Raw genomic sequence first — 23,125 nt, forward strand, 5'->3', positions numbered from 1 at the left:
AGACACTGGTGACCTAGACACTGGTAAATGGAAGGTAATAAGAGAAGACAGAAATACTGTAATAGGAAAACAGGATTTGACCTGTGATCATAAAGTGTGTGTGTGTGTGTGTCTGTACTGTGTGTCCTTGTCTCTGTCTGTGGTCTCTGTGTGAGTGTGTGAAGTGTTGCCAGACTGGACTGTACACAACGGGATCTCCCTCTTCCCCTCACCAATCTGGAGTCAGGAGGTGGAACTCCGTGCCTGGAGCCAAAACACTTTGATACTTTTGAAGGGTGTGTGTGTCTATGAGTGTGCAGGAAGGAGAGAAACTACAAGAGAACGAGGGAAACAATGATAGCAACTGGGGGGAAAGAGGACAGAGTGAGACGAAAGAAAACAAAGAGAGAGAGAGAGAGAGTTTGATCTCTAACCGTCAGATCAGAAGTACTGATTGAAGAGGCAGATTAGTACCCACGGTATTATTCAGATCAGGGAGTGTTGTCATTACACTACAGACATCCCTTCACCCTGCCATGTCTCCTCTTTAATGTCTCACAGACAGACAGCAGCTCACTGTTGGATCTTCTCTCCAGCTATTCTGGCAACAACATCAAAAATAACAAATTCATCTACAATCAGAGACACACAGTTCAAGATCGGTGCGAGGTGGTGGTTTGTATGTTTTTGGCAGATCAACCCAGTGTGTGTCTCTCGGAGCCCTAAACCCCAGAGCTCTGTAGGGCCCCACTGATGGACACGGTGTCGCTGGGTGCAGAGAGGCCCTTGTTCATCACTCAGCAAACACTCGGAGGAGCGTTGAGTGACAGGGGCTCGTCTCTCAGGGTGTGTGTGTGTGTGTGTGTGTGTGTGTGTGTGTGTGTGTGTGTGTGTGTGTGTGTGTGTGTGTGTGTGTGTGTGTGTGTGTGTGTGTGTGTGTGTGTGTGTGTGTGTGTGTGTGTGTGTGTGTGTGTGTGTGTGTGTGTCTCTGTCTGTCTGTCTGTCTGTCTGTCTGTCTGTCTGTCTGTCTGTCTGTCTGTCTGTCTGTCTGTCTGTCTGTCTGTCTGTCTGTCTGTCTGTCTGTCTGTCTGTCTGTCTGTCTGTCTGTCTGTCTGTCTGTCTGTCTGTCTGTCTGTCTGTCTGTCTGTCTGTCTGTCTGTCTGTCTGTGTTAGCCCTTCCCATAATTAACTTTGGCAAGAGGTGGAGAGCACTATAAACTTTACAGTGTTTTTCCTCTCATATATTTCCTAATAAAACGTGATCATGAACCAAGATGAATGAAAAAGCAGAGGTGGCACGAGTCAGACCCAAACCCTTAATTGGGATCCCATGAAACAGTTGGTGCAGCAGAGGCCAAACAATAGGGCTGCCTGTTATTACGACCTCAGGAAAGTTACACGAGAACTTCTCCAGTTCAAGTAACCAAGCATAATTGTTAACAGAACGCACCCAGGCAGGCGGACATGAGGATGGACGGACAGACAGACAGGAGATCTGACTCACAGAGGCAAAGACATGAGCATGAACAGAGAGGGGGGGGGGTACTGACAGACATTCCAAAAAGACAGGCAAGCACAGTGATAAGTACAGATGAGGGCCATAGGTGACATAAATATGCTGTTGACAGACAGGGTAGTAGAGAGATCCAGGTAGTATGGTGGAGATTACACAGTATAGGCAGACAGAAACACCCATCAATACTATTCCGTAGCAGATAATGTTACAGACGAGGATACAGTGTCTGAGTCCAACTGAACACGTGCAGGAATGCGGTCTCTGTTTTCATTTAAATGTATCAGCGTACACAGAGGCAGCAAACCTGGAGCAGCCTACTTGTACACGAATTCAGGGCGCTCGGCGTTTCCCACTGATCTGTAGGAGCTGACGATCAACTTCAGGCGTCAGTGTGGAGTGACTCAAATCAGATCAGATTTGATTGGTCACATGCGCCGAATACAACTGGTGTCGACTTTGACCGTGAAATGTCAGCTTACAAGCCCTTCCCAATGATGCAAAGTTTAAAAAATATTAACACAAGATGAATAGAGTAAAATCCACAATGGAGCGATAATATACAGGGAGTACCAGTACCAGTATGTATGTGTGTCTGTGTTGTGTCAGTATGCGTGTGTGTGTGTGTGTCATGTTTGTGCATATGTAGTGTGTGTGATATGTGAGTGTACATATGGACCGTATGGTGAGTGTACATATGGACCGTATGGTGAGTGTACATATGGACCGTATGGTGAGTGTACGTATGGACTGTATGGTGAGTGTACGTAGGGACCGTATGGTGAGTGTACATATGGACCTTATGGTGAGTGTACATATGGACCGTATGGTGAGTCTGCGTAGGGACCGTATGGTGAGTGTGCGTAGGGACCGTATGGTGAGTGTGCGTAGGGACCGTATGGTGAGTGTGCGTAGGGACCGTATGGTGAGTGTACATATGGACCGTATGGTGAGTGTGCGTAGGGACCGTATGGTGAGTGTGCGTAGGGACCGTATGGTGAGTGTACATATGGACCGTATGGTGAGTGTACATATGGACCTTATGGTGAGTGTACATATGGACCGTATGGTGAGTCTGCGTAGGGACCGTATGGTGAGTGTGCGTAGGGACCGTATGGTGAGTGTGCGTAGGGACCGTATGGTGAGTGTGCGTAGGGACCGTATGGTGAGTGTACATATGGACCGTATGGTGAGTGTACATATGGACCGTATGGTGAGTGTACATATGGACCGTATGGTGAGTGTGCGTAGGGACAGTGCAAGATACAGTCAGTGCAGATAGTTCAGGTATCATTCATTGAATGTCTAGTAGTTTGGCTATTTATCATTCTTGTGGCTTGGGGGTAGAAGCTGTCTCGGAGCCTGTTGATCCGAGAGTTGATGCTCCGGTACCGTTTGCCAGACAGTAGCAGAGTGAACAGTCTATGGCTTGGGTGGCTGGAGTCTTCCTCTGACACTGCCTGATATAGAGGTCCTGGATGGCAGGGAGCTCGACCCCGGTGATGTACTGGGCTGTCTGAGGGTGAAGAGGCGCTGCCGTGTCCTCTTCCCGACTATGTGGAACATGTTCAGTCGTTAGTAATGTGGACGCCAAGGAACTGGAAGCTCTCGACCCGCTCCACGACAGCCCCGTCGATGTGGATGGGGGCGGGCTCTCCCCTCTCTCTCCTATAGTCCACGATCAGCTGACGTTGAGGGAGAGGTTGTTAACCTGGCACCACACTGCTAAGTCTCTGACCTCGTTCCTGTAGGCTGACTCAATGCTGTTGGTGATCAGGTCAAGCACTGACGTGTCGTCTGCAAACTTGGTGATGGTCTTGGAGTCATGAGTCAGTCATGGGTGAACAGGGAATACAGGAGGGGACAAAGCACACACCCCTGTGTTGAAAGTTAGCATAGAGGAGGTGTTGTTGCCTGGAGGGGACTATGGTGTTGAACGCTGAGCTGTAGTCTATGAACAGCATTCTCACACAGTTATTTCCCCTCTTGTCCAGGTGGGCGAGGGCAGTGTGGAGTGCAATTGAGATTGCGTCATCTGTGGATCTGTTGGGGCGGTATGCGAATTGGAGTGATTCTAAGGTGTCTGAGATGATGGTGTTGATGTGTGTCATGAACAGCCTTTCAAAGCACTTCATAATTACAGATGTGAGTGCTACAGTGCGATAGTAGGCACACACATAGGTTACTAGGTAGGTTACCTTGGAGCTCTTGGGAACAGGGACAATGGTGGTCAGCTTGAAACATGTTGGTTTTATAGACTGGGACAAGAGAGATTGAAAATGTCCTCGAAGCCACTTGCCAGCTGGTCCGTGCAAGCTTTGAGAACGCACCCTGGTATTCTGTGTGCTTGTTAATATGTTTAAACGTTTTGCTCACATCAACAACGGAGAGCGAGATCACACAGTTATCCGGGAAAAAAACAAGGGCTTTCACACAAGGCACAGTGTGAAATTCCTTCGAAGCGAGCATAAAAGGCATTTAGCTCATTTGGGAGTTCTGCATCGCTGAGCAACTCACGGCTGGGTTTCCCTTTCTAATCCGTTATTGTCTGCAAGCCCGGCCACACATGACGATCTTCGGAGCTGGCGTAATAGGCTTCCACCTTGTAAGCGGTAGCCCAACCTTTAGCCCTGTGCGGATATTTCCCGTAATCCATGGTTTTTGGTTTGGATACATCCTTGAAGTCTATGTTTGGGCGCCATCGTCTATGCACTTATTGATGAAGCCTTTGACTGTTGTGGTAAACTCCTCAATGCTATCAGTTGAACCCCGGGAACATATCCCAGGATCGCGTCTGCTTCATCTGACCACCTCCTTATTAAGCTCATCACTGGTACTTCCTGTTTGAGCGTTTGTTGGTAAACAGGAAGCAGGAGAATGGAGTCTTGGTCAGATTTGCCAAAGGGAGGACGAACGAGGGCCTTGTATGTGTTTCTGGGGGTAGAATAAAAGTGGTTTAGAGTTTTCGAGCCCCTAGTGTCATAGGAAACATGTCGGTAAAAGTGAGGTAGGACGCTTTTAAGCCTCCCCCTGTTAAAGTCTCCGCCCACCAGAAACGCTGCGTCTGGGTGAGCGGTTTCTTATTTGTTCATGGACCCGTACAGTTCGTTGAGTGCCAGAGTGGTGTTGGCTTTGTGGAGGGATGTAGACAGCCGTGATAATTACGGATGAGAACTCTCTTGGTAGATAAAAGGGTCTGCAGCTCACCATGAGGTGTTCTATATCAGGTGAGCAAAAGTTTGGGATTTCCTTCACAATTGAATTAGCACATCAGGTTCCGTTCATGAAAAAAAAAACACTCCTCCGTCTTTCGCATTCCCTGAAGCCGCCGCCCAATCCCGCCACTGCCTGGAGAATCCATTGAGAACTACGTGGGTAGCGTCATCATCCGGCCAAGTTTCAGTAAGAAAAAGAATATTGTTGCTTTTCAAGTCTCTCTGATGGGAGACTCTCAGACGAAGCTCATCCATCTTATTCTCCAGTGACTGGACATTTTGCCAATAGAACGGAGGGGAGCGCCGTTAGAATTTCTCTTCGCCTCGATCTCACCCAGGACTCCACCTCGTCTCCTGCGTCGGAGGCGTCTTGGTGGCCCATGGAACAAAGGAATAGGGAACAGTGGAGTCAGAGATGAAGTCGTGTTTGTCCAGAAGTGCTTGGAGGTCATATGTGATAATTGTCTGAACTTTCTGTAAGATAAAAAAGACAAACACGATAAAAGTCACGAAATAGCAAAGTCGGGTTGGAACTCGTAAGATGACGCCCTTCTCCATCGGCGCCATCTAAGTGTGGGTGTTGAAGGCGTGACAGCCGACTATCGCGTGACAGTGATCCGTTGCTCTGCTCTCACCTCTATATTTTGACAGAGAGGAATATAGGAGACCTGTCAGTGATGCAGCTCATACTCCATTGCTTTAGCCGCTATCTCCTGGCCATGTCCTACAACCCCCAAAACCCCCAAACTGAAGATACTATACACAAAAACACACACACATAAACACACGCAAACACACACACAAATAGACACACAGACAAGCACACACACACTCACACTTGTTAGCACTGTAACAGTCTGACGCTTTTCCTCTGAAAACTCAACCTCAGCCACACCACACAGGTGTTCTATTTTTCTCCTTCCCTCTCTCCATCTTCATCTCCATTCCCTCTATCTTTTACCTCTTTAAAAACCTCACCCACAGTAAGATATATGTCAATTCACTTGTAACCCTCTTACTGACCAACAAAAGAATCCCCAATGCAGAAAAACAACATTGCACGTATGGAGAAAAACATGCCACCGTTACACGATTGCTCTAAACAATCTAAGTAGTACACCTGTTCTCCATATGTCCGTTCTTGATCATCACAGCCATTTTGCCTTAAACTCAACTCAACAAAACTAAAACCAACTACGCTCCTACATAGAGCGTTTAACCAAGTATCCACTCTATCCTCCGACTGTGGTGACCCGCAGACACAAATAAACAGAGAGAGAAAGGGGTCACTCTTTGTGGGTCTGGGGCTTTGGGAACCAAACGCAGTGGCTGGAGGCTGGAGAGAGGGGAGGGGAGGAGGGGGTCAGGGAAGGTCGGGTCTGTGGAGGGTTCTTGCCCTTCTCTTTTCTCCTCCTCTCCCCTCCTCTTCAGTCTTCTTGTGTGTTTGTCCTGTGGATTAAGAGTGTAAACATCTCGTCTGAGTCCTTCCTCCGGTCGCGCTATACTGGCACCCCACAGGCTAATGCCCCATAATAGGTTTGTGTGTGTGTGTTTTTGTGTGTGTGTGTTTTTGTGTGTGTGTGTGTGTGTGTGTGTGTGTGTGTGTGTGTGTGTGTGTGTGTGTGTGTGTGTGTGTGTGTGTGTGTGTGTGTGTGTGTGTGTGTGTGTGTGTGTGTGTGTGTGTGTGTGTGTGTGTGTGTGTGTGTGTGTGTGTGTGTATGTCCAGCTCCCTGTCTGGATGGTCCTCAGTGCTGACACCTGAACCGCGGGATAATATTGACCCTGTAGGAGAGTATACAACACTAGGACAACCCAGATCAACCCAGACAACCCCGACTAACCCAGACTAACCCAGACCAACCTAGACTAACCCAGACCAACCCAGGCCAACTCAGACTAACCCAGACCAACCTAGACTAACCAAGACCAACCAAGACTAAGCAAGACTAACCAATACTAACCCAGACCAATCAAGACCAACCCAGATCACCTGAGACTAACTGAGACCAACCCAGACCAACCCAGACCAACCCAGACCAACTCAGACTAACCCAGACTAACCCAGACTAACCGAGACCAACACAGACACAACCCAGATCAACCCAGACTAACCCAGATCAATCCAGATCAATCCAGACTAACCCAGACCAACACTGACTAACCCAGACTAACCCAGACTAACCGAGACCAACACAGACACAACCCAGATCAACCCAGACTAACCCAGATCAACCCAGACCAATCCAGATCAATCCAGACTAACCCAGACCAACCCAGACTAACCCGAACCAACCCAGATCAACCCAGACCAACCCAGACTAACCCGAGACCAACCCAGACCAACTCAGGCCAACCCAGACTATCTGTATGTGTGCCAACCACACCCCCATTGACCCAGACAACGCTACCTTAGTGGTGCACATTGCCACCAGCCACAAGAGCTTTGATCAGTAATGAATAAAACCTCTAACCAACTCCAGGACTGGGACAACAACTACCAAAATCATCAACATGCAATATTCCACATTCTCGGTATTGTAACCATAACATCCAATCACACACACACAGTATTATCTTACTGCGACATTGCAATCAATACAGCTCCTCTGAAAACCTTGGCCACATAGTTTAAAGTCCAACATTTCCATCCTCCATCCATCATCCACACAGCTGTGTATGTGAAGATATATTCTGAGAGATGGATTTTGTCTTAAAAAGAACCTCAATCTAGCTGTATTATTTCAGTGTTTAGACGGAAAAACAACGATTGGAAGAGCGTGAGAAGGAGAGACTAAGGTGAAGAGAGCGATAGAGAGAGAGAGAAAGGGACAGAGAGAGGAGGACGGGGAATATGAGGGAGCGGCCAAGGCTCTCGTATTTGATTGTCTCTTCTACAAGGAACAAATTGAGGTTTAGTCGTTAGGGTGTTTAGGAATGGCTGGAGGAGTTATTCTGAGCTCAGGGCGAGGGATGAGGGGTTGAGGGGCTAGGGGAGGAGGAGGGGGGCACATCGGAGGCCCGTTAGACCCCAGGGGCCACACCATGCACCATTCACTCTCTCTCTTCTCTCCTTCACTCGTTCTTCATGGTACAGTTCAAATCCCTTCTCTCTCCTTGTCTCAATCTCACACCTGTCATCGCCACATCTCTCCCACACCTCTCTCCCTCTATCTCCTCCATCTGACAAGTTTTTTCACATGCAAAAGGAAGATAGCGAAGGTGTGTGTGTGTGTGTGTCTGTCTCTACACACCTGGCGGTTAGTACACACACACACCACAGATAACACACACATAGGACGACACACACACACACAGAGAGAGAGAGAGAGAGAGAGAGAGAGAGAGAGAGAGAGAGAGAGAGAGAGAGAGAGAGAGAGAGAGTCATTCATTGCACCCTTTAAAAGACTCTGGGAATCTGAGTCAAGAATGCTGGGAATCTGAGTCTACACACAAGTCAGCCATCTTACCTCCTCCTCCATCTTCTCCCACTCCCTCCCCATCTGCTCCACTGTCCAGACTACCCACCCCCTCCTTTTTGGCCGGACCCACAAGGGACCCACTTGGCAGGACTGCCACCATGATCCGTGTCAACCTGCCCCATAACAGATGCCTGTGACACAGGAAAGCCCTGTGTTTCCTGTCCACGCGTCCCCCGCCATCTCTGGGCCTGTCATATATAACCAACCGTGGAATCATACACACACAAGTAAGCACTCGCACACACACACGCACGCACGCACGCACGCACACGCGCACACACACACACAAACACACACACACACACACACACACACACACACACACACACACACACACACACACACACACACACACACACACACACACACACACACACACACACACACACACACACACACACACACACACACACACACACACACACACCTTCACAGAACAGCATGTGCCATATTTCATCCCCCCAAGCTGCTCTTTCCTAGATTATACACTGTGTATGGGGACTGTGGATCTGAATGGGGTCTATAAAGGGGTCTTTGTGTCTATGGGACAGAAGTCAGGTGTTTGTCTTGGCTGGGGACACACATCACTCTGGGTTACTCCGCCCGCTGGTGGTGGCCTGGCTTTAACGTCGTCCTCCCCCACGGCATTACATGGAGTAACTCCACGCGGCACGTGTGTGTGAGGGCGTGCTCGTTCGTCTGTTTGGCAGAGACCGTGCATTGGGCCGATCCTCTGCTCCTAAGCACGCTAGTCATTCTATGTCTATGACCACACATGATGAATGTTTGACCTCTGCGTTGTAAATGTCCTCAGTGGAGACAGAAGTCGGCCCTGCGGGCCCTGAGGTTAGCACTGATAAAGTCCATTCTTCAAACCACTGCCAGGGCTCTGTCAGAATGGATCCAGTGGCACGCACACACAGGCGCGCGCACACACACACACAGGGGCGCACGTGCGCGCAAACAAACACACACACACATCCTGGAACCTCTCGCTTATCAGTCGTCTCAGGACGCCTATCTGAGCAGAGTCATAGAATTACCCCACAGAGTCAACCAACAGGCCGGGGGAGAGAAAGGAGAGAGGGGCGGAGAGGGTGACCTCAGCATCCCGGACTCCAATCAACCCCCTTATCAAAAGGACGGCCAATTCACTGTAAACTTTCACAGTGGTTTGAGGTTTCGCCCCCAGACCCAGTCCAAACCCTGCTGGCTCACACCCAGTGCTCATAAAATACCCTAAACCAGGCATTATGGGGGAATTGGGGCTGAAGTGTAAACGGCTAGTAGGGAGGGCCGTGAAAAGGGACAGGGACTTGATGATACGTCCCAACGAAGTGGTCGATCGTCTGTTAAGCGTTCCCAGTGCTTCCCAACAAGGTGCGTCAGAATAACCAGAACCAGGCCACTTCTGGAGGGTCTAGTGGGGTCCTGGAAGGCCCAGTCCAATCTAGTCCTCCTAGACCCAGCGGAGAAAGTCTCCCTCCTCCTCTCTATGTAATGAAGAAATTACCCTCATCAACTCTAGCAGGCAGGCAGTCTCCCTGGTCTGTACCAGCTGGCTCCCTCTATCAGCGGCAGGCAGGCAGTGCCCAATGTTGAAGCACTCTCTTAATTAACAAATGCATATACACACACACTGATCTAGGGATGGACACACAAGTGTCCACACACACACACCACATCGTCTGTACGGAGTATTGGCTCAGGTATCAGTTAAATGCAGCCTATACAATCGCCAGGAGCGTTGAGGTAATGTGTGCAGTGTGTGTGTGTGTGTGTGTGTGTGTGTGTGTGTGTGTGTGTGTGTGTGTGTGTGTGTGTGTGTGTGTGTGTGTGTGTGTGTGTGTGTGTGTGTGTGTGTGTGTGTGTGTGTGTGTGTGTGTGTGTGTGTGTGTGTGTGCATGCATGCGTGCGTCTGTGTGGATGTGCGTGTGTTCCCTGTAATAATTATAGAATGTGCAGCGGGTGATGTTGCTCTTGGCACTTCCTGTCAGCAGCTCCTGGGTGGAACTAATTGATTGCGGAGGCAGTGCAGCTGACAGCAGGGGGGGGGTTCATAGCAGCTGACATCACTGTGAGCGACACGGACTGTCTGCGCTGTGAACGCTCTCAGAGGGAGTTCCCATCACCCCAGGCTTTCTCCTGCTCACCTTCAACTGGCCCACAGCCAAACTCACCAGCAGTGCATCTCTAGTGCAATAACACGGGTAGACACACGGGTAGACACACGGGTAGACACACGGGTAGACACACGGGTAGACACACGGGTAGACACACGTTACGCTAACCCACTCACATACACACATGCAAACAACATTCTGACACCATCTCAAGTCCATTCTTTATTCCAACACTCATCATGACATCCACACGTAGCCTCTCACCCAGACCAACCCAGGGAAAACGCAGGGCCTTCCTTCCACCAAATCCTCTGTTGTCTCATTTGCCAAAACGGATGAAGAACGTTCTCCGCTTCCTGTGTTCACTGCGCTGAACATCAGCCAAATAGGAGAAATCAGAGTCAGAGGACAACGGTAGATGCGACGTCCAATCAGTGTGATTACAGTAGTATTTTGGGGGAAGCGGGAGGGCAAAGACCTGTGTTTACGTACCCAACCCCCCTAGCATTTAGACATTCCTGTCAATACTACCACCCCTAGTTTCCGAGCCTCATGGGACCCGTAGGACCACAGGCCCTGCAGCCCCAGTTGAAACTGTAGCCCCCCTCACTAACTCTCTCACCGGGCCAGCTTGCACCGGCAGGCAGCAAGGGCCAACCCCAGCAGCAGTCAGAAAAAATATACAAACCCTGCTAACCCCTAGTAGAGTAGCTATGAGAGCCCGTATTGCTTTAGGTAGAGCTTTTCATACCCTAACATAAATACTCCTCCCTCTCCCTCGAATCATGGATCTTTTTCTCTCTCTCTTTCTTTCTTTGCCTGTGCTATGGGCCAAGCAGGACCACAGTTCCATCTCTCTCTCTCCCGCTCTCTCTCGTTCCCTCCCTCTCCCTCGTTCTGTCTCTCGCTTTCTCTCGCTCTCCAGTGAACTGCACAGCAGAGGTCTGAGCTGTTTACCCAACCCGAGGGGAGGGAGAGCCTTTTATGAAGAAAGAAAGAAAGAAAGAGCCCACTTCAAACCCCTGGCATCCATCTTTAAGATGGCACAGCAACTCCCGGCCAGGCTGTCCCCGTTATGAAATAAAACCACTTGAAGACAAAAAGGACGTAGAAGGTTTGGAGAGGTGGATGACAGGGGGATGGGGTGGGATTGTGGGAACAGGTCAGATAAATAGATTTAACCCCCTGGACTGCAGCCATTTGTGTAATTTGTTCCACGCATGGACAGCGTTGTCATTTCTCCGGACACTGGGGTTGATATTGGCTAGCTCTTCACACAATGCACTGTGAAGGGCTCACTTAGACACGCTGGTCAGACAGAACTGAGCCCTGAAAACACAAATACACTTAACAAGGGTGACGTATTTATACTCACATATAGAATAGAATAGAATACAACTTTATTGTCCATCCAGGATGGAAATGTTTCTTTATACACACACAATCAAATATACAGACACACAGAGACTGTATAATGTGTATATAGAGAAACAGACTTGCATAGACACTCTCTCTCGGACTAACACACACACACACACGCACGCAAACACACACACACACACATTTCTAGCCCTCATGTGGACAGGGGAGAACTAATCTACATGACAGATGATCAATGACACTTTGTTAGGCCTCGAACCCTCAACCCTGCCTGCTGAAAGGGACTCTGTGTCTCATCCTCAGGTGCTCAACTCTGAGCCATTCCTTCCCTTCCCCTTTCATCCCTCTATCTTTCCCCTGCTCTCCCCTCCCTTTCATCCCTCTATCTTTCCCCTGCTCTCCCCTCCCTTTCATCCCTCTATCTTTCCCCCTGCTCTCCCCTCCCTTTCATCCCTCTATCTTTCCCCTGCTCTCCCCTCCCTTTCATCCCTCTATCTTTCCCCTGTTCTCCCCTCCCCTTCATCCCTCTACCTTTCCCCTGCTCTCCCCTCCTTTCATCCCTCTACCTTTCCCCCTGCTCTCCCCTCCCTTTCATCCCTCTACCTTTACCCTGTTCTCCCCGCCCTTTCATCCCTCAATCTTTCCCCTGCTCTCCCCGCCCTTTCATCCCTCAATCTTTCCCCTGCTCTCCCCTCCTTTCATCCCTCTACATTTCCCCTGCTCTCCCCTCCTTTCATCCCTCTACCTTTCCCCTGCTCTCCCCTCCCTTTCATCCCTCTACCTTTTCCCTGCTCTCCCCTCCCTTTCATCCCTCTATCTTTCCCCTGCTCTCCCTTTCATCCCTCTATCTTTCCCCTGCTCTCCCTTTCATCCCTCTATCTTTCCCCTGCTCTCCCTTTCATCCCTCTATCTTTCCCCTGCTCTCCCTTTCATCCCTCTATCTTTCCCCTGCTCTCCCTTTCATCCCTCTACCTTTCCCCTGCTCTCCCCTCCCTTTCATCCCTCTACATTTCCCCTGCTCTCCCCTCCTTTCATCCCTCTACCTTTCCCCTGCTCTCCTCCCTTTCATCCCCCTACCTTTCCCCTGCTCTCCCCTCCCTTTCATCCCTCTACCTTTCCCCTGCTCTCTCCTCCCTTTCATCCCTCTACCTTTCCCCTCCTCTTTCTTCCCTTTCATCCCTCTATCTTTCCCCTGCTCTCCCCTCCCTTTCATCCCTCTATCTTTCCCCTGCTCTCCCCTCCCTTTCATCCCTCTATCTTTCCCTTGTTCTCCCCTCCCTTTCATCCCTCTACCTTTCCCCTGCTCTCCCCTCCTTTCATCCCTCTACCTTTCCCCTGCTCTCCCTTTCATCCCTCTACCTTTACCCTGTTCTCCCCGCCCTTTCATCCCTCTATCTTTCCCCTGCTCTCCCCTCCCTTTCATCCCTCTATCTTTCCCCTGTTCTCCCCTCCCTTTCATCCCTCTACCTTTCCCCTGCTCTCCCCTCCTTTCATCCCTCTACCTTTCCCCCTGCTCTCCCTTTCATCCCTCTACCTTTACCCTGTTCTCCCCGCCCTTTCATCCCTCTATCTTTCCCCTGCTCTCCCCTCCCTTTCATCCCTCTATCTTTCCCCTGTTCTCCCCCCTCCCTTTCATCCCTCTACCTTTCCCCTGCTCTCTCCCCCTCCTTTCATCCCTCTACCTTTCCCCCTGCTCTCCCTTTCATCCCTCTACCTTTACCCTGTTCTCCCGCCCTTTCATCCCTCTATCTTTCCCCTGCTCTCCCCTCCCTTTCATCCCCTCTATCTTTCCCCTGTTCTCCCCTCCCTTTCATCCCTCTACCTTTCCCCCCTGCTCTCCCCTCCTTTCATCCCTCTACCTTTCCCCCTGCTCTCCCTTTCATCCCTCTACCTTTACCCTGTTCTCCCCTCCTTTCATCCCTCTACATTTCCCCCTGCTCTCCCTTTCATCCCTCTATCTTTCCCCTGCTCTCCCCTCCTTTCATCCCTCTACCTTTCCCCTGCTCTCCCCTCCCTTTCATCCCTCTACCTTTCCCCTGCTCTCCCCTCCCTTTCATCCCTCTATCTTTCCCCTACTCTCCCTTTCATCCCTCTATCTTTCCCCTGCTCTCCCTTTCATCCCTCTATCTTTCCCCTGCTCTCCCTTTCATCCCTCTATCTTTCCCCTGCTCTCCCTTTCATCCCTCTATCTTTCCCCTGCTCTCCCTTTCATCCCTCTATCTTTCCCCTGCTCTCCCTTTCATCCCTCTACCTTTCCCCTGCTCTCCCTTTCATCCCTCTATCTTTCCCCTGCTCTCCCCTCCTTTCATCCCTCTACCTTTCCCCTGCTCTCCTCTCCCTTTCATCCCTCTATCTTTCCCCTGCTCTCCCTTTCATCCCTCTATCTTTCCCCTGCTCTCCCTTTCATCCCTCTATCTTTCCCCTGCTCTCCCTTTCATCCCTCTATCTTTCCCCTGCTCTCCCTTTCATCCCTCTATCTTTCCCCTGCTCTCCCTTTCATCCCTCTACCTTTCCCCTGCTCTCCCCTCCCTTTCATCCCTCTACATTTCCCCTGCTCTCCCCTCCTTTCATCCCTCTACCTTTCCCCTGCTCTCCCCTCCCTTTCATCCCCCTACCTTTCCCCTGCTCTCCCCTCCCTTTCATCCCTCTACCTTTCCCCTGCTCTCTCCTCCCTTTCATCCCTCTACCTTTCCCCTGCTCTTTCTTCCCTTTCATCCCTCTATCTTTCCCCTGCTCTCCCTTCCATCCCTCTATCTTTCCCCTGCTCTCCCCTCCTTTCATCCCTCTACATTTCCCCTGCTCTCTCCTCCCTTTCATCCCTCTACCTTTCCCCTGCTCTTTCTTCCCTTTCATCCCTCTATCTTTCCCCTGCTCTCCCTTCCATCCCTCTATCTTTCCCCTGCTCTCTCCTCCCTTTCATCCCTCTATCTTTCTCCTGCTCTCCCTTTCATCCCTCTATCTTTCCCCTGCTCTCCCTTTCATCCCTCTCTTTCCCCTGCTCTCCCCTCCCTTTCATCCCTCTATCTTTCCCCTGCTCTCCCCTCTCTTCATCCTCTCACCTCTGTTCCGCCGTTACCTCCTTACATCCCCCTTCCGTCGTTATTTCACCGTCCCCTCCATTCATGCCTCCACCAATCCCTCTCTTTGCTCTAACATGCCCTTAACACACACTCGTCCTATAGAGTCAGGCCTGCCACACTGACCCTGCTGCTCTCAATGCTTACTGCTCTAGCTTGTGTCATGCTGCGGCTCAGCTGGACTCTAATGGCTCCCCAGACAATGATCTACAGAGAGGTTAAAGAAACAGACCATGGGATTAATCACAGCGTGTGCGTGCGTGCGTGCGTACGCATGCGTGTGCATGCGTGTGTGTGTGTGTGTTGTGTGTGTCAAAGCGATATGAACCAGATGGACATGACTCCAAACAGAATGGCCGAAGGCATGGTGACTTGGACAGACAAACGCAGTACAGTAACGGTACCTTATCAGAACCACATCTGAACACCAAATCGGAACGCATCTCAACATCAGATTACTCTCCACTTAATACGGTGCATGGCTGTCATGGACGGAAAGCCCAGACCCCTACCAGATGTGGCACTGTGGGGAGACGGGGAGAGGAAGGCGTGTTGCCAGGCCTTATTACCTAATTGGAGGCAGTGGATAGCTCCCAGTTATAGCCATCGCTACAGACACAATGATGCATTGTTCAGGCCTCCCCTGACTGAGCTCCATCCATGGCTGCGTAATCCATTACTCCCCAGTCACACTGACCTGCCCTGACTAGGAGTAGGAGCTACTGGGGCGTGGGCTGCCCTGACTAGGAGTAGGAGCGACTGGGGCGGGGGCTGCCCTGACTAGGAGTAGGAGCGAATGGGGCGGGGGCTGCCCTGACTAGGAGTAGGAGCTACTGGGGCGGGGGCTGCCCTGACTAGGAGTAGGAGCTACTGGGGCGGGGGCTGCCCTGACTAGGAGTAGGAGCTACTCGGGCGGGGGCTGCCCTGACTAGGAGTAGGAGCTACTGGGGCGGGGGCTGCCCTGACTAGGAGTAGGAGCTACTGGGGGGGGGGCTGCCCTGACTAGGAGTAGGAGCTACTAGAGCGGGGGGCTGGGCTTGTCTGAAGAGTGGTTGCATCTAGGTGGGTATGGTTTATAGCCACACCTGTTTTCACTTTGACTTGATGGGGCATTTAAAAAAATAAGATCTACCCTGCCAATAAATAATTTCTTCTCAACTTCACCTCAATCTAATTTCCTTTATAGTCATGAAGAAGCACACATCAGGTTCGCCAGAGGCCAGAGAGCGCCCATAGGTCTGACAAGTGGAACAAATAATGAGTCCCTTTCTCTACATCTTCTTAGACTCTTCCGTTTTCTCTTTCATTTCCCCAGCCTCCCCCTCTTCTCTCTCACACCTCTCGTGGGTTCCTCTCCCTCTCTCCTCTCCTCCGTCTCACGGCAGAATCCAACCTTTGTCCATAAATTCAACATTTCCACGGTTAAGTTCAGGCACTAATTCCGAATGGTTAAGTTAAGGGTGAAGGTTTGGGATAGGTTTAAAACAACAACAAAAAACTCCATGGGTAAGTTTAGGCATGAAGGAGGCAGACACGGTGACACTTCAGCAAGGCTCAGACACCAGACACACACGTGTGTGAGAACGCCACAGAGTGTGTTAACAGCAGAGATGACAGATCTGAGGTGTCGGGCGTCGGCAGTTAGCTACAGTGCATTCTGAAAGTATTCAAACCCCTTGACTTTTTCCACATTTTGTTGCGTTACAGCCTTATTCTAAAATGGGATTCAATTGTTTGTTTTTCCCCCTCATCAATCTACACACAATATCCCATAATGACAAAGCAAAAACAGGTTATAACATTTTTTAAACTGAAATATACCATTTACATAAGTATTCAGACTCTTTACTTTGGCAGTGATTACAGCCTTGAGTCTTCTTGGGTATGACGCTATAATCTTGACACACCTGTATTTGGGGAGTTTCTCCCATTCTTCTCTGCAGATCCTCTCAAGCTCTGTCAGGATGGATGGGGAGCGTCGCTGCACAGATATTTTCAGGTCTCTCCAGAGACATTCGAAGGGGTTCAAGTCTGGGCTCTGGTTGTGCCACTCAAGGACATTCAGAGACTTGTCCCGAAGCCACTCCTGCATTGTATTGGCTGTGTGCTTAGAGTCATTGTCCTGTTGGAAGGTGAACCTTAGACCCAGTCTGAGGTCCTGTGTGCTCTGGAGCAGGTTTTCATCAAGGATCTCTCTGTACTTTGCTCCATTCATCTTTCCCTCGATCCTGACTAGTCTCCCAGTCTCTGATGCTGAAAAACATCCCCAGAGCATGATGCTGTCACCACCATGCTTCACCATAGGGATGGTGCCTGGTTTCCCCCAGACATGACGCTTGGCATTCAGGCCAAAGAGTTCAGTCTTGCATTCATCAGACCAGAGAATCTTGTTTCTCATGGTCTGAGAGTCCTTTAGGTGCATTTTGGCAAACTAAAAGCAGACCGTCATGTGTCTTTTACTGAGGAGTGTATTCCGTCTGGCCACTCTATCCTAAAAACCTGATTGGTGGAGTGCTGCAGAGATGGTTGTCCTTCTGGAAGGTTCTCCCATCTCCACAGAGGAACTCTGGAGCTCTGTCAGAGTGACCATCAGGTTCTTGGTCACCTCCCTCACCAAGGCCCTTCTCCCCCGATTGCTCAGTTTTGCCTCGACACAGTCCTGTCTCGGAGCTCTACGGACAATTTCTTCTTCCGCATGGCTTGGTTTTTGCTCTGACATGCACTGTCAACAATGGGACCTTATATAGACAGGTGTGTGCCTTTCCAAATCCAAATCATGTCCAGAAACATCTCAAGGGTGATCAATTGAAACTATGATGCACCTGAGCTGAATTTCGAGTCTCATAGCAAAGGCTGTAATGTAACAAAATGTGGAAAAGGGGAAGGGGTCTGAATACTTTCCGAATACACTGGACCTGCCACTGTCACCATCCCTGTATTGTAGCAGCAAGGCGGCCATCTTGTTTTTGGATATACTGGAACAGACAGATATTACTGACAATCATTCTTGAACAATCCACCACTCAACGGTAGATCATCTAGAACATCTCCTCAGACTTCCTTGAGCTTTTGATTTCCTAAACTAATTCCATAACAACTGGAGTTGAGCGGAGGGGCAATGCCAGACGGAGCTACAGTCCAACCCGATTCTGTCAATCCGTGTCATAGAACCAGAAGTTCACTCCGTATTTCACTCTCTCACTCCAATTTCTCAGCGCTGTACAGTATACAGTTCTTTGGTGCGATGAGCCAACTGGCCCAGTTTCTGAGAATCTTTTTTTCTTCCAGAAGCCTGGGAGCACTTAAGGAAGGAGAGAGAGAGAGCGAGAGAGAACGAGAGCGAGTGAGAGAGAGAGAGAGACTTCTAAATCCCCCTGGAACAACATCTGGGCAACACTGTAAAAACAGACTCCTTCATTCATGTCAACTAAAACAAGCAGCTCCTCCATCTGCAGCACTTTCAAAATGGGTGATGATGAGGAGCAGTGTGTTTGTCTGTGTTCTTGTGTTCGTGTACATGCGAGCAAGAGAGAGAGAGAGGTGTGTGTGTGTGTGTGTGTGTGTGTGTGTGTGTGTGTGTGTGTGTGTGTGTGTGTGTGTGTGTGTGTGTGTGTGTGTGTGTGTGTGTGTGTGTGTGTGTGTGTGTGTGTGTGTGTGTGTGTGTGTGTGTGTGTGTGTGTGTGTGTGAGTAGTGTGTCCACTGCCCGGGCATATTTATCCTCCTGAGGTCTGCATATGATTGATGGGGAGGGGGAGGAAGGGGACATGGTGGGAGGTGAGGAGACAGAGGGACTGTGGGGGGCTCCATCTACAAATGCTCAGCTGCAACGCACAGAACAGACCTGGGGCTACGATGACACCCCCTGAGAACCCCCGTAAACACCCGGCCCCCGACCCGGAGCCCCAGAAACACTTTACGAGCCCACTGCCAGGGGTTTAGGGGCTGTTCCCCACTTCCCATCACAAACCCAGTCTGCTCTCTCACCGACCATCTTTCCAGCCTGACACACAGAGCAGGAGGCAGGAAGCAAGAGGCAGGAGCGCCACCATATGTGGGATCAACCAATAGGGGAACGGGGGAGAGGGACTCTGATCAGAGGAACCGATTGGAGGATTAACTAACTGATGATAATCTTTGAGTGAAGCAGTGGAAGGGTTGGGGTGGAGGGATGGAGGGGTGGAGGGGTGTAACAGATGGAGGGCAGAAGTGGTAGTGGTGATTTAGAGGAAGTAGGGCTGCTGGGTGCACCTTCCTGCTTTAACTCCTACTCGTTGATTAGATGAGAAAATGACAATGTTTCCTGTTTCTAAATGACCTCTAAAGCCCCAGGGAAAGGATGATGCCTCGGGTTATATAGTGGGTCTGAACAGAGGAAACTAACTGAACTCTATGGTCAAGATGTCAATACCAGGGAAATTTACAAGCCAGTTCGATGTGCCATTTTTCCTGCAACAGGATATGGAGAGAAAAAAAATGGAGTGATTCTTTTCTAATGAAAACATCGACTCCAACAGGAGGAAATCCTTTTTTTGATTTTTAACCAATAATAATTGCAGACTCACTTGGACTGGGGAAGGGCCATGTTTGTGAACACTGACCAGGGAATTCCAACACTCTGGTCCAGCCAAGCCAAGCACCTCTCCATACAGGCAGCCTGAGTCATGAGGATACTCTAGGTAGGCTACCAGACATTCAAGGCATTTAGGACCGTAATCCGACACGGTTCCAAATGTCTAACATTGTGAGGCTGATCAAGGACCACCGTTCTCCCGCTGTAAAACCACGAGCCGCAGAAAAAGCAGCAGTTGAATGAAAGTGGTTGTCAGACAATAAATGACTAATCTTTGTATTTTTACTCGCTGAGTTTGCAGAGACAGAGCCTACCGGTTTCCGTGTTGAACAGCCGTGCACCGCGCGCTCTATAAAACGTAATTGCCTTGGCAGTAATTGAATACACTTCTCGGGCGCCACGGTGTGCCCGAAGGCGAAGAGGTGAAAACACACCAAACGCCCTTCAGGGCCAAAGGTAGGCGATCTATCAAAGTTAAGTTAAAACCAACAAACTAAGTAGCCCACAATCAACCATATTTACACAATCATTTCCCACCTTGACAAGACCCTCCAAGACGCCAGTGCGAGTGAAAATATTTAACTCACCCAAATTATATCAAGCATAGGCCTTTGCGATAAAAGCGTGTTGCAAATAAAATACTATTGTAAGGGTGTGCCTGACATGCAGACACAATGGGATAAAAGCAATTAAACGTATTCGTGTTTATGAAATTACATGATATATATTACTGAGTCACATTTAATCGAAATATTATTTGGGGGAAAAAACGGAGTTTCTTGGATTTATAGGCCTTAAACATGCGTCATGTTTTTCGTTCATATGAACAAATGTAGCCTAATGTTCAGGTCAACAGGACATTAGTTAAAAAATGTTGTAGGCCTATTACTAATACAACGTTATTATATAGGTCTATAATAGCTACACATTTACTTTCGGAGGGTTTCAAACAAATTCAGAGATCTCTCATTCGCGGTGTTGCCCACAATTAATGGCGCTTGAATCTGCACTGTGGAGAGCACTCACACCTGTGTTGTGTACACATACACGCGCGCGCACACACACACACACACCAACACACGAGCAAACATTCTTAAAATGAGTGCTTACCCGGGAGTGGGTACGGTCATAATGAATCAAAATCAGTAGGCTATAATCCATATACACGCCATGGAGTAAGTAGCCGAATGAACCTAATGAACTTAATCAAATAATGTTACGGAACATGTTCAAACATCTTGTGCGCACTCTGTCAAAACGCATTTTCAAACGACGACACATAATTGAATTAAGATGAGGAGTCAAACACATCACTTAATTATTCCCCACGTTTAAAGAACGTTACAAATAAATCAACATTTGAAAATGTTACAAAATAAATCAATATAGCCTGGTCCTACTGACCAGAAAACGCACGTGATCAAATGCATTTATTTAGTATTTTACCTTTGTATGAAAGTCTGAGTCGTGGTACGTTCGTCTTGGTAGCTGAGACAGTTGTTAGAAGTAGAGCAACCAGAGTCACCCTGTGGCAGAAAGTTGATAATTCCTTCATGGTTCCTTGGAAATGTCCTTTTGAATTGTCGATAGATCTTTGAGTTTTTAGAAATCTTGCAATTCACCTCTGTAACAAACGAATATTTCTATTCTAAATGATTGTATCACTGTATATTTATTTTTTAAAGTGGTTAAACTAAATTGTCATTAACGTGATGGACTCGGTCAATCCTGTATCTGAACTCCGTGCGTAATGGTCTCAGATATTAATGGTCTCAACACGCGTTTCCCTCTGAACAGCCTTTGCTCCAGCCCCGGAGTTTTTTTTCCTTCTCAGATGTCCGAAGGAGTCCGTTTTTCGACAGGGCTTGGGATAGACCGGATAGACTCACCCCGCCTTTCTCTGGAGATGCAAGAGAGCCGCGCAGCAGCCCAGCGAAGGGAAGCGCTCCAACCAAGCGATCCGCCTCTCACCAGACACGCTCTCAACTGAAAATGCTCCGGAGTCCTCTGTAGGTGATAAATAAATAGGTTCAATTCTTTTAATAGTCGATTGAGATGTAATTGAATGTTGCTTAATAAAGACTATGTCTGATTTAAGTATTTGAACCTGAAATGGAGTGAAATGAATAGTCTAATTTATCATGGTCTGTGCGCAAAAATAATGTGGCATTACTGGGTCTGTCCGCATCATGGGCGACCTGCCCCTTGAGAGCTATTGTAACGTGTGCAGTGCTTTAATTAAATTGGGGGGGGGGGGGGTACTCCTCCACTCTCCAAATGTGCAGGGGTCTCAGAGGGGTTATGGCTAAGCATTCAAGGTGTCAGGGCAGTGAAAATCCACTGCCTTTGGTGAAACTGGTTTCTACCAGAAAATATGTTCCCTTCCCTTGTACTTGAATTCAATGGCAGTGGGAGTAGTATTTGCACCTTGATTAAGAGATCAACGCAAAATGGAACCGTTCTTGTCCACATAACCTAAACATAGGCAATGCATTCCAGCGCTGGCTCAGCCATAGCAACACCTAATTGGAATGGACAAAATGAACATCCTCTTAACCAATAAGGGATCCTACAGCTTTGCAACCTTATGTTTTGGAACACCCAAGTTCAGCAACAACAGAAATGTGTGTATGGTTGAATGTACTGTATGATCGAAGGGGGATATTTGGAGAAATGTCGTTTCTTTTGGACAGAGTTACATTGTTACATTGTTCCAGACATTTTTCGGGTTAAATGTCAATCCTATAGGAGCTTCTTTGAGATTGCATCACTTTCCCCCAATTATCCAACAGTACTCCAGCTATGATTGAGAATGGCAGAGAGAATGTTGAACTGCTTATGTTCAGTGTGTGTGTGTGTATGTGAGAGAGAGAGAGAGAGAGAGAGAGAGAGAGAGAGAGAGAGAGAGAGAGAGAGAGAGAGAGAGAGAATGATTTATCACTTGGTCTATTTATGACCCTCTCCACGTACATGTAGGCCATACCGAGGCCATGTTGACCATGCAGAACGTCTGACGGCTATCATCAGGATCATACGCTAAAACGCACGCAATCTGAAAACAACCACAACGCAATGACGGACACCCTAGCAACGCTGTCCACAATATCTTTTCCCCCCTCCACTACCAAGGCCCCCTGTAACTGAGAGTAAAATGTGGATGATTTGGGGTTCGTGTGCTGTGACTCAGATGCCTCACGTCGATGGACTGAGTACCGACCGTTGGCTGCTCTCAGTGAAGGGGACATCGCTGTGTCGATAATAACCGAGCTGCCCGCTCCCCATGCACGTTCTCCACGGTCCCTGCCCTGCCAGTTAGAGGAGGCGGTGGTGGTGGAGGGGAGCCACAGCCAGTGGCCAGGCCTTGCCTAGGGGCAGGAAGATGGGGTTCATAAATGTTTTATCCCTCTCTGGAGCTGAGCGTGGATGCTGAGATTGAGAGGGAGTGGAGTGGATCGGAGCGGACAGGGGCGACAGGCTGCTTCTCGCCACAGGGACCCCTCTGGAATCTATCTCAACAGTCCACCTTGCCTCAGCCTGCCCCCTGTATGTACACTCCCAGAGCTGGGGAGGAGAGAGGGGAGGGGAGGAGCGAGGGATGATTGAAGGTGAAGAGAGGGTTTTGTATTATTAAAACCTGAGAGGAGGAGTGTGTGGGCGTGCCTGTGTGTGCGTGAGTGAGCAGGAGTGTGTGTGCGTGCCTGTGTGTGCGTGAGCAGGAGTGTGTGTGCGTGAGCATGAGTGTGTGTGCGTGAGCAGGAGTGTGTGTGCAAGCCTGTGTGCAGCTACAG

The 23,125-nt window shown here is 49.3% G+C and overlaps 1 protein-coding gene across 1 annotated transcript in view; it reads right to left on the reverse strand.

The window, feature by feature from the left end:
• LOC124031767 (semaphorin-3G-like) overlaps nucleotides 1–21,403 on the reverse strand; it is a 57,806-nt gene extending 36,403 nt beyond the window's left edge. The window contains exon 1 of the mRNA XM_046343417.1: nucleotides 20,784–21,403. Coding sequence (XP_046199373.1) covers nucleotides 20,784–20,892 — 109 coding nt within the window. The 5' untranslated portion in view covers nucleotides 20,893–21,403. The remainder of the gene's footprint in view (nucleotides 1–20,783) is intronic.
• Between the last annotated feature and the right edge of the window lie 1,722 nt (nucleotides 21,404–23,125).

The sequence above is a fragment of the Oncorhynchus gorbuscha genome, linkage group LG03, assembly GCF_021184085.1.
Source record: "Oncorhynchus gorbuscha isolate QuinsamMale2020 ecotype Even-year linkage group LG03, OgorEven_v1.0, whole genome shotgun sequence".
Taxonomy (NCBI): Eukaryota; Metazoa; Chordata; class Actinopteri; order Salmoniformes; family Salmonidae; genus Oncorhynchus; species Oncorhynchus gorbuscha.